This window comes from Psammomys obesus, unplaced genomic scaffold (assembly GCF_907164565.1).
Source record: "Psammomys obesus unplaced genomic scaffold, mPsaObe1.curated_primary_1811, whole genome shotgun sequence".
Taxonomy (NCBI): domain Eukaryota; kingdom Metazoa; phylum Chordata; class Mammalia; order Rodentia; family Muridae; genus Psammomys; species Psammomys obesus.
In genome coordinates, this window is record NW_026596433.1 from 7,162,781 (window position 1) to 7,175,009 (window position 12,229).

At 39.6% G+C, this 12,229-nt stretch overlaps 1 protein-coding gene across 2 annotated transcripts in view; it reads left to right on the forward strand.

The window, feature by feature from the left end:
- The window catches only part of Galnt7 (polypeptide N-acetylgalactosaminyltransferase 7), a 130,346-nt gene extending 118,611 nt beyond the window's left edge, over positions 1–11,735 (forward strand). For both annotated transcript variants that reach the window (XM_055597893.1, XM_055597892.1), the window contains exons 9-12: positions 1,811–2,029; positions 6,303–6,401; positions 7,085–7,213; positions 9,299–11,735. In XM_055597893.1, the coding sequence (XP_055453868.1) occupies positions 1,811–2,029; positions 6,303–6,401; positions 7,085–7,213; positions 9,299–9,436 (585 nt within the window). In that variant the 3' untranslated portion in view covers positions 9,437–11,735. The remainder of the gene's footprint in view (positions 1–1,810; positions 2,030–6,302; positions 6,402–7,084; positions 7,214–9,298) is intronic.
- Positions 11,736–12,229: the final 494 nt, after the last annotated feature.

A 12,229-nucleotide genomic window follows, 5' to 3' on the forward strand; every position in this document is an offset into this window, starting at 1 on the left:
TCTCTTGCCTTCCTTCCAAGTGCTAGAATTACAGATAAGCAACCACTCCAATGTGCCATTTGTGTGGGTTCTAGAGATCCAAACTCTGATCCTCATGCTGGAGTGGCAAGCGCTTTATTCACTGAACCATCCCCCCAGCTTCTCACACATACCTCTCTATAAAGAAAATGCTGGTGTGTGGTGTCAAAGATGCAAGATCAGTGGAAAGAGTAAATACCAGTCCAGTCTCATATTCAAGCAAGTAGCCAATAATTTCGTCAAACTCTGCAAGTTCAGTTTTTGTTAGTTATGGCAGAGTCAGTAGCTGCTTTTCCTCCATGAAACCCACCTATGGAAGATGTACAGTTAATTTGGGGTAATAGTAAAGTGGTTCTATTATAGTCGTGAAAAGAATAAGTTACCTGCAGAGCAATTATTTGTAATGATGGTTTTGAAAGTGAGATTTTTCCCTATACATGTCAATAATGTAGTTCTAATAGAAAGGAGCGGGATGAGAAGGAACACCACTGTCCAGCCAGGCTCTCAGAAACCCAGTCTGGGCTTACTTTTTTCATCTGTTATCAGAATAGAATGCATTATATTTTATAATTTGTCTTATCATTATTATAGTATCATTATGACCTTCCAGCTCAGGGTTGGCTGATTTTACATACATTGTTTTTTTATTATTATTATTTATTACAATTTATTCACTTTGTATCCCAGCTGTACCCCTTCCCTCATTCCCCCTAATCCCACCCTCCCTCCCTCTTCTCCTCCTATGCCCCTTCCCCAGTCCACTGATGGGGGAGGTCCTCCTCCCCTTCCCTCTGACCCTAGCCTATCAGGTCTCATCAGGACTGGCTGCATCATCTTCCTCTGTGGCCTGATAAGGATGTCCCCCTGGGGGAAGGTGATCAAAGAGAAAGCCCCAGTTCCCCTTACTAGGGAACCCACTTGGATACTGAGCTGCCATGGGCTACATCTGTGCAGGGGTTCTAGGTTATCTCCATGAATGGTCCTTGGTTGGAGTATCAGTCTCAGAAGACTCCTGGGCCCAGATTTTTTTGCTTCTGTTGCTCTCCTTGTGGCATTCCAGTCCTCTTGTACATTACTTTTTAACTGAATATACATACCTGAAATTTTTATACTTGGAAAATGACATATTAATATTATTAACTCTCTTATTTTCATTGATTAATTAAATGCCAAGTACTGACTGGATGAGTTCACTGTTAGTTAATTTTATAAAACTGTGCCTGCTTTTCAGTTTCTCTCTTAACCCAGCTATCACACAAATAATTGAGACTCCTTTATATTTTTTAGTAATAAGCTGCACAACATAAGAACTGAGCAGTTATTACTCTATTCTTAACCCTCTAAGCTAATCTGGTTTCCTCCCAGCATGCATCCCAGAGATACTTGCACTTTGTAGCTTTTCCACTCCAGCTTTTTCTCATGCTGTCTCTTCTGGTCATCCACCCTTGGCTCAGTTCCCTGGCTGAATCCCTGACTTCCTCATCTAACTTCTCCCCTGGCTAGCAGGAAGTCCAGCCTTCTTCTTTCCCCTGCTTAGTGATTAGCTGTAAGCTGCTTTATTGGCATACCAGGGGACAGTTGGGGAGCAGTTTATACAACACTGAGACAGAAGACTCTTGGAACAAGTCTTGCAACCAGATATGGGAGGTACAGAAATCAGCATTTAAGTTACTCAATAATTTTGTCTACAGTTCCTTACATTTTGTTTGTATTCTGAACATCTAAAGTAGACTGTTTATGCCATTATAGTTATTTCTGCATCACTTAATGACTATAATTTTTCTTTCCCCAGAATTACGTTAGAGTTGTAGAAGTCTGGTGGGATGAATATAAAGAATATTTCTATGCTAGCCGTCCTGAGTCAAAGGCACTGCCCTATGGAGATATATCTGAGCTGAAGAAATTTCGAGAAGATCACAACTGCAAAAGTTTCAAATGGTTTATGGAAGAAATAGCTTATGACATCACTGCCCACTACCCTTTGCCACCCAGAAATGTTGAGTGGGGAGAAGTAAGTATCAGCCAATATTTAGAAATCAAAATGTGTATATTTGGAGTCAGTGTTTGGAAGAAGGCGAAGAAAAAAATGGGAAGGTATTCAGAATACCTTGAGAATTCTTACAGAAATGTTTGACTAAAAACTGCCTGGCAGCAAGCCCTATCCTTCACCAAATCATCAGAGTTGCCCCGACCATGACAGCACTCTATCTCCCTCACAGCCTTTACACATGTGGCTGTCAGTAAAACAACCCCCATCTCTCCATCTCCAGCACCCACCTTGCCCTGGCTGTCATTCTGCCTCCTTTTCTTGGTCACTTCCAGTTTCACTTACTGCTCTAATCTTGGAGATCATAAATACTGAAAATTGTTTCTTTATTCTCTATTTCTTCAAAGCCATTCAGGCCTGTTCTCTCTCCATGGGTTCTCACAACACCCCACAATCACCCACCTTCTAATGTACAAGTTACTCACACAGCACTTGTCAAATGAATTGGGCAAAGGCATTAATCTGTATGGTCATTTCCTATTTCTTCTGACTTGCCTCTGGCATCAATTCTGATTGTACTCACACTTCTGCCTTCTGTTGCTGCCTCACAGGTAACTGAACATGCTTTCAGATTTCAAGACCATATGTCTTGGTTAATCTGTGCATTTGGCAAATATTGATTGAGGGCCTAGTATGTGCCAGTCACTCATCTAGGCAAAAAACAGACAAGCCCACTTTCTTCAAGGAACATTTTTGCTGGAGGGGGTGGAGAGAGAACAGAGCAGTCCTGAAAAGCAAAGATCATGACAAGATGGTTAATGGCTACAAAAGAAATGAGGATGAGGTACCATCTTAAGGAGGTAGGGACTGGTAGGGAAGGCTTTTCTGAGGATATAACATTTATCTGTATGACAGTGACCTAGCCAGTCAGAGAGCCAAGAGAAAGTATTACAAACAGAGAAAATGGTGAATTCAAAGTCATGAAGTTGTGTTAGTTACTCTTCTGTTGCTGTGATAAAATAACATGACTAAAGAAATTCATAAAAGAGTTTGGGCATGTGGTTCTAAAGGCAAAGAGTCTGTCAAAATGAGCAAGTGGCAGGGATGGCAACAAGCATGGCAGCTGGAGTAGCAAGCTAGGAGCTCTCATCTTTCACCGAAAGCACCAAGCAGAAGGGGAAGTGGAAATGGTGAGAGTCTTCAAACTCTCCAAACTCACTTACTGTGACATACTTCCTCCCGTAAGGCCATACCTCCTAAGCCTCTCCAAACAGTGCCAACCCACTGGGGATAGAGTGCCTCTGGGGAACATTCTCATTCAAACCACCACAAAAACACATTGCACATTTGAGAAGCAGAATAGAAAAAATTTGGTGAAGTGGGATGGCTGGGCGGGGTGTTGGGTCGGGGTGACTTTCATTCTAAGGATGGTGAGCGGTCCATGGAGAATTTAAAACAGAAAGACAGTGAGGTTTGATGTTTTTTGGTTTTAATCACCTGCTGGGAGTATTTAGAGTAGAAATAGGGATGGACAGGGACATTCTGGTGAGAATGGTGATGGCTTAGAGGAAGGTGGTACAAGATATACAAGGTACAAGACATACAAGGCACACGCTGTAAGTCACAGATGTCATAAGAATGTGGGGATAGGGTAGGGAAGATCAATATGTGAACGGTTAGGGCTGGGATGTTGCAGTTTTCTAGTTGAGTCGTTGGTTGTGATCGGGAGCACAGTAGAAAGCAAGTGTGGAGGTGTTGAGAAAGAACACTTCTGTCTGTTGGCGTTCAGCACATACAGGGTACCTTGTAGACTGCCAGGTTCAACTGTCAGCTCCTGATGACTGAAGATCTTGAGCTGAACCCCAGAAAAGAGGCCTTTCTGGAGATGAACATCTGGAAACCGTTAGCATGTAGTTTAATGACACTGCAGCCATATAGGGAGAAATACAGGCCAACAAGAGAGGTCTGAATCCATTCATAAGACTCTCCAGAGTTTCAGGTTTGGGAATAAGAAGAAACACGGGACACTGAAATTACTGCCTTTGTACTCTGTTTCAATGCCTTTTTCTTTCCTCTGCTCTCTTATTTTAGCTCTCCTGTTATAGCAAGCTAGTAACCCACTAGGAAAAAATTAATTTGGGGAAGTCCAGATCACACTTACTTACATTTTAATCTGCCAGAAACCCTCTGTGTGGAAGGAAGAAATTCTGCTTTGACCTTAGTCAGCCCCCTGGGTCTAAAGTCATCTTTGTACAAATGGCTGCTAGATTTGATCTTCAACTCAACTTTCTCTCCCAGAGCCTAGACAAATACATTCAGCCCTATTCTTTTCTTGTTGTTGTTTTGCTTTGATTTTTCGAGATAGGGTTTCTCTGTGTATAACCCTGGCTGTCCTGGAACTCAATTTGTAGACCAGGCCAGCCTCAAACTCACAGAGATCCACCTGCTTATACCTCCCAAGTGCTGGGATTAAAGGCATATGCCATCACTCCTGGCTCCCATATTCTTGATGTCTTTATTTGAATATATCATTTCAAACTCAGTGCACTTCAAATTGAGCTCCTGTTCTCCCTCTCCATCCTATCTTGGCTCATTGCTCATCCCAAAAACGTGGGAGTCTTTGTTGAATCTCTTTTTCCCATTCTTGCATCAATTTCAGAATCTAGTCCTTCCGTACCTTGACGAAGTCACCATCATCTCTCCTCAAAACTAACTTGCTCTTACTACAGCCTGTTCTAAACAGCACAAGCAGTCAGAGTGGCTTTGGACATGCAAATCAGGGCATGTCACCTCTCTTTAAGAAGACCTGTAGTGACACCTGGTTGCTTGGGGAAAACAGGGCCCTTTCTGGTGGCCTCAAGACCTTTGTTCCTCTCACCTCACCTGCCCCTGCTTGCCTCACTCTACTTCAGCCCTTCTGTGCGTCCTGACACTTCCTGCCTCTGCTGTTCCTCAGACAGAATGCCTTCCTTAAGACATCTGCTGGAACAGCTAACAGTTGACTTACACCTCTGTCAAGTTTTTCCACCTGGGTTCTTAATGAACTCTACCCTAGATCTAACACCTTCCTTAACTCCCTAGCCCCTTCCTTAATGTTCTTGTTTTTCTCTCGACCCTGCCCCTGCCCCCGCCGCCGGTATTACTAACATGATAGATACTTTATTCATCCATTACAGGTTTTGCTTTTCTGCCTTTCTTTTGCTGTAAACTATGAGTTCTACTCACTAGAGCCAGTGTGTTTATTTTGTTCACTTATATATCAGAGACTACAATGTGCCTGCCACATAGTAGGTACTTAATATTTCATGGATGAATAAACACATACATGCAGGAATGAATGAATGAGGGCTGTTTTCCCTTCCTGTTACCATCTCTGTCCTAAATACATCTTCAGAGGAAGTTGTCCACATTCTGGCATCTATCCCTTGCTTCATTTCCATTATTCATCGCGCTCATCTGTTGAACATTCCAGAGTGAAGCCCCATTTAAAAGCTGTCCCCTGAGAAGTCTAAGAGCACCTAGGCAGCGCAGAGGCTGCTTCGTCTGCACATTCTCTCCTCTGACAAACACCCCCTTTTGAGCCCCATATTGTGATGGTCCTGAGGACCGTGACTTGCTTGTCTTCATGTAGCGTAAAGCACTTATCCTCCTTGTCAATGTCTATAGAACCACACACTCTATCCAGATAGTACAGCGCCCTATAACTGAGATGAATACAGAGTTCTTCCAAATGTGGTTAGTTTTGCACAAAATTGCATTGCAGACATGGAAGCCTGTGTTTGTCCTTGTCTTGTTTAACTATTCTGCAGTAATCAGAGGAGAGCCACACAGTGTGGTGGGGCAGATGTGCCATTATCCTGGTACTGAGAAGCCTGGAGGCAGCTACTCCAAAAGTGCTCCGTAGCCACCAAAGCAAGGACTCAGAAAGCAGGGTCTATTCTAGAACCTAGCTGGGGTCGGTAAACTTTTCTCTGTTTACTTCATTCGCGTGGACACTCTAGTCCTGAAATCTTTCTTAGGGGAACTTGTATTTTGCTTCTTCTGTGGTGTTTTCTAGCATAGCATGGGCTAGTGCCCTTAAGTGGAATGAGCTCCCTTCAATGTTGACTGCACATCATGGTTTCAAAAAAGACGGTGATGCTGACACACGTAAAGGTTGGTGACACCAGTGATAGCAGGCGCTACAACAGCCCTGCGCTCTATGCCATGGGCATTGAGCTTGATAATCTTTCAATCAGGTGCTAGCTGATTATAAACCATACTGTTTCTTGTGTGTTGGTTCGGTTCGTACCCTTAGATCCGAGGCCTTGAGACTGCATACTGCATTGATAGCATGGGGAAAACAAACGGAGGCTTCGTGGAACTTGGACCCTGCCATAGGATGGGCGGGAACCAGGTAAGCCATCTTCCTTCAGCATTGGGCAACACTGAGAACCACAGACTTCCCTGTCCCAGACGGAGAGAGTTTAGTCTGATAAGTACATTCAGTAAAGCTGACTGCTAAAACATTTCACTTACATAGGGAATATCATCAGTGTTGGTTTTCACATAAGAATGTAGAACTGTCTCCACATCAGTAATTAAAGTATATATTCTTGTGGGAACATATATTAATCACAGTTGAGTGAGCCTAACTTCTAAGGTTTTACACATGTGGTTTATTAAGCCATACTTTTTCTTAATAAGATTGCTTATTAATATTGCTGCCGGTACCATGTATTTTATGTGTATATTTTCTTGCCTCTTTATATAGGTATTTTTCATATGTCTAATTTCAGTTGTGAAAAACTGGAAGGCCTACTTCCAGTTTTTAATTTTTTATTGTTGGTTGATGTTAAATATGTGTTAATTACCCATTCTGTATATTAGAGGCTAAAGAATTAAGGATGTAATTAACGTGTCAATAGAGGTCTTCACTAATTTCAAAATGAGTGTAATTCTTGTCTGCAAACTAATGGTTCCCAACATGCGCAAAAATTATAGAATAAGTTAATTTTTCAGTTTAATTTTTTTCTTTTTGTAAAAAAATATTGGCAAGAAAGTTATCTCCATTTTGCTTGTTTGTTGTTTGTTCAATAGCTTTTCCGAATCAATGAAGCAAATCAGCTCATGCAATATGATCAGTGTTTGACAAAAGGGCCGGATGGAACCAAAGTCATGATAACACACTGTAACCTAAATGAATTTAAGGAATGGCAGTACTTCAAGGTATGCTGAGTCCCAGCTCCTGGGATAATATATGCTGTCACGTCACTAAAAAAATAGCTGGTAGGATTTAGATGGATAAATTGTGAAGATCAGCTGTCCATGTTCGTGACTTGGATTTTCTGCAGTAGTTATTTGTACAGGTTTCCTTGGGCTCCAGGTGAATCACTGCTCTATAGAGGCATCACTTACCGGAGCAGTGTCATTATCATGAATCGAGACCATCAGGATGGACATGAAGAGTTAGTGCTAATTTCAGAAACTCAAGAATGCCGGTGCTCCAGGAGACAGCTTGCATTATTGTTTTGAGATCTAAATCTGATGTTAAAAATGTAAATGAATCACTCACTCATTCACTAAAGGATCAGCAGCATAAAAAGAAAGGTGTTGATGCCACATGGTGTCCAGCAGATGGCGATAGAGAATTAGACACTAGGCCTTCCTGCTTCCTCAACCTTCTCCACAAAGTAAAACAGAAGTTGCTTGTTTAAAAAAAAGGTCAAGTCTATTCACATGACCCTTGCTGGCTCTTGGGGCTGCTTTTTTGTTTGTGCTGTGCATGTTTGAAAGCTTTCTGGAAAGATTCAAACATATTAATGGATTAATACATAATTTTTTCCTTTGATTGAATTTTCTCACATAGATTTTTTTTCTCATATAATATATCTTAATTATGGTTTTCCCTCCCTCTGCTCTTTCCAGTTCTTTTCCACCTCCCCTCCCATCTGGATCCACTCCTTTTCTGTCTTTCATTAGGAAACAAACAGGCTTCTTAGGAATAATAATAAATTAAAATAAGATTAAGAAAAAAAAAACCTTCAGAACTGGAGAAAACAAACAAACAGAAGGAAAAGAACCTGAAAAGGCACAAGAGTCAGAGACCTACTCGTTTGCACACCCAGTAATATATAATTTTCAAAGTGTACATTTGGCTAAAACAAGTTGTTTTGTTACGAATTAAAACATTAGCAAAGCCTTTTCAACCTGAAAGAACCCAGAAAAGCTCTCAGTTCTACTCATTTAATATTTGATATCCCACTGTTGTCGTTAGGCACTGTGCATTCTGTAGTGATATTCCCAGGTGCCTGTCTTTCATGGATTATGAACATGTCAAGTCATTTTTATTTCTTGTTATTGTTTGTAGTGTTGTAGTGTGTGTGATATAAATGAGGAGAGGGACACTCTCAACCTGTGCTGTGTGTACAGGTCAGAGGACAACTTTGTAGAAGTGGTTCTTTCCTTCCACCTTTATGTGGTGCTCAGGGATGGAACTCGGGTTATAAGGCTTTGAAAGGAGTATCTCTACCTGAAGAGTTAGCTTCCAAGGCCTGATTTATTTCTTTCTCTCTCTCTCTCTCTCTCTCTCTCTCTTTCTTTTTAGTCAGCAGCTGGAAAGGATATTAACAAGTCCTGATAGATAAGTAGTGTTTATCTTCATAAATGAAAAAGATGAGTAGGAAATGGTAGAGACCTGTTAGAACAACAATTTTTGAAGTGTAAAAGAGTCTAGCAGACCAAAAGCTACCATCAATGAGCGGTTTTGTGGAGGCTGAGGCAGAAGGATTGTGAGTTCAAGGCCAGCCTGGACAACCTAGTGAAACCTGGCTCCAAAAGAATGGATGTTGTCAGGGGATAGAACTCAGAAGTACAACAGCAATAAATAGATTCTATTTTTTAAATCTGGGGGTTGATACTGAGGATTATATTTATTGTGTTTTAGCTATCTTTAAGATACTGGGTACACATTTGTCCATCACTCCCCGGGGCCCAGTTATGTGACATACACTGGGAGTGTGGAAGCTGTCAAAAACATGCTATTCTATAACATAGAGAAGAAAAATAATGCAGTGAAAAATAAGCAAAATGCTATCAGAAAGGAAAACAGGGAAGAGTGTATGTAAGTAATTACTTCGGATGAGTTTCCTTAGAGAGAAATTGGACGAACAAAGATCCAGCATGAAGATAGGCAGAAAGATCTTGGGAACTGCATTTGGGTTATCCCTTCTGTGGAAGCCAAGTAATGGTTTCTGATGTCAGTGATGTTGGAGTCTAAATTTAACACGTACTTTCCTTCCCCGTGCTCTCCAGAACCTGCACAGGTTTTCTCACATTCCTTCAGGCAAGTGCTTAGATCGCTCAGAGGTCCTGCATCAAGTGTTCATCTCCAACTGTGACTCCGGTAAAACTACTCAGAAGTGGGAAATGAATAACATTCATAGTGTTTAAGAAGAATCAAAGACGCCAACAATCTACCTACTGACAAGGACACTTAGAGAGGACTGAAAACCGCCTGGAACCTGCTGCAACCAGTATCATCAGTTCTGTCCAGCTCCAAACTTGGAAGCTCTCAATCGGTTGGAAGGATATTGATAAACTGTGATTTTACAATAACATTATCATCTGCAGTTACTGTTTACAAAACTGCTTTTACCTTAAACTCTGTAGATGTTTACATCGTTTGTTTCGTTTTATGATGATGTTGGTAATCTGTGCCTTTAACTCGGTTTCCAGACTGAGTTAAAGCATATGTTGTCTTCTTTGGGAATACACTCAGGGGTCTGAAAGGCAGTTTGGTTTTTTTTGTTGTTGTTGTTTTTTAACACACTTGAAAAAAAAAAAAAAAAAGGAAAGGTTGGAGTAACCAGACTTTCATATATGACTTGGTGGTTATCAACCTGCTGTGTCTTTATTTAATTTTACATCTTCTGGAAGCACCGCCATGGGCTGTTAGCCACGGTGGCCTTCTTTCAGTCGTGCTGCTTGTTTGAAAGGTGAATTTCAACACATTTAGTGCCTCTTTCATTTCTCACTATATTTTTGAGAGCTTCTAGTGAAATCTATGATGGTAGCAGTGGGTGGACTGTCACCTGTGTGAGAAATGCGTCTGTTACTCAGACATGGATTTCTGGGCTGCCAGTGGCTCCCAAGTGGAATGTGGTATAGCTGCAACAAGAATGACAGTGGGGACCATCTCAAGGCCATTGCATAGGGCTTGAAGATTCTGGGGCATTAACCCCCTTGCCTGCTAGTATTCTCAGTGCCCTTTGTTCACACCAACTTCTAGGCTAGCAAAGGGGTCTTCCTGCTAAAGAAAAATTGGCCACGTATATTTTGCATCCACTTTCCCCAGTATCTTTCACTATAGAAAACTAGAAATAATTCTCAGTTTCAAAGTTGAAAAGGGGATTGAGGACAGGGTAACAACACAATAAAGCCCTAGTGTGAACAACTTCAAAGTTGGTTCTGAGGTAAGAATTCTCAAGCCCTTGATAGATAGAAGCCTTAGAAAACTGCAGTGCAGCGAAAGCTGTGAAACCAAGATGAGTTGACACTTCATTTGTCTTCATTCAAATGAAACTCCATGCATATTTTTTTTTAATTTAGGAAAATTAGTATCTAATTTTCTACTCTTAGATCTTATTATCTAAGAATACAGATCATCAACAAATGTGAACTATGATCTGCTAAGTTAGATGTTAGTTCTGTAGGGCTCCATAATTTCATTTTTAGGAAATATAATTTTCTTTAATATTCACCAGTAAAAAGAAGATGTAACTTGAACATTTGTTAAAACAATACCTACTTTAAGAACCAAATGTTGCAAACTTTAATAGGAAGTCTATTAACCCCCAAAATTAAAATGTCTACACTGAGTGCCAAAAAGGAAAGAGAAGAAAAAAAACAATGTGATAAGAGGGGGACAAGTAAATTAAGCATTTTTGATCTTGTAATCATGGTATCAATGAAAAAAATTAACAAACTACTGCCAGAAGGAAATTTTTTCATTAAAGCTTAAAAAAGGAAAAGAAAAAAAAAAGCCTACATTTGTTTAGAATAGCTTACAATTTTTCTTCCAACCTTAGTTCTTTAATTTGGACAATAAAAATTAAACATCCTGAAATAGTTTTATTTATAATTTTGAATTATCAGTTTGTATTTTGCTACTGATCTGTGATCAACTATTTAAACTTTCATCTCTAGAGATATTTAAAAAAAGAAATGCATTTATATGCTTATATAATTGCAAATAAATCCACTATAAAAAAGGAAACTAAGAGAATTACTTGTGTTTGAAATTGACACCATTTTTTCCATGTTAAATAGATTTTAACCTTATATCTATGCATAGGCAAAGAAAGATGGCACACGAACTGTGCATGTAATTTTATGGGTAAATTGTTTTAGTACAGTTCGTTAGGATACTGTATGAACATGATTCTATATATTGAAATCAGAAACCTTACCACACATGACAACATCAGAAGCTGCCGCCATAATAACTATTTTGTACTTCAGGCCGCTTTGGAAATAATCCCCATATCCTTGCTTTGTAAGTTGATAATATCACTATGCATTTCTACACATTTTATAAATTTGATTTATGCAGATTTTGATACACTGTATGTTTCTGTAGAAATTGTACAAATATTCAGAATTTTATTAGGGTAAACTTGAGAAGCTTATGTATATCTTAATTCTGGGTTGCTTGTTTTTTAGGTGAAAAAAATAAAATATTGTATTTTAATTCATAGCTTTTCAGTACTTGTAATTATTTCTGTATATAATTGCACACTTAAAAAATTACACGGGTTTAAGAAAAGAGAGAGAGAAAAAATAAATATTCAGGTTACCCTCAAGGGGAAAAAAAAACATTACTCAGGCTTTTTACTTACAGGATATAGGGTTAACAGCTGAAATAATACAAACTATACTTATTAATGACTGTGTCTGAGTGTTGCTTAGAATTCTGCTCTGTGTGCTGCACATAGCTACCTGTAGAATGGAAACAAAGATTTCTTTTTACAGTCTTTTGGGTTCCTTGTTTCTAGCATTTTGATTACATAACCTATCTAATGATAAAATATAATCTCAGGAAAGAATATCTTTCTTGGCAGCAACTGCTTTAATAATATTGCTTATTGACATCAAAAATATTTTCAAATCAAAATGGCACATCAACAAAAGAAAGAATCCAAGGGAGTGAAAGTCTACCGAAACAAAACTAGAAATTGTCCATAG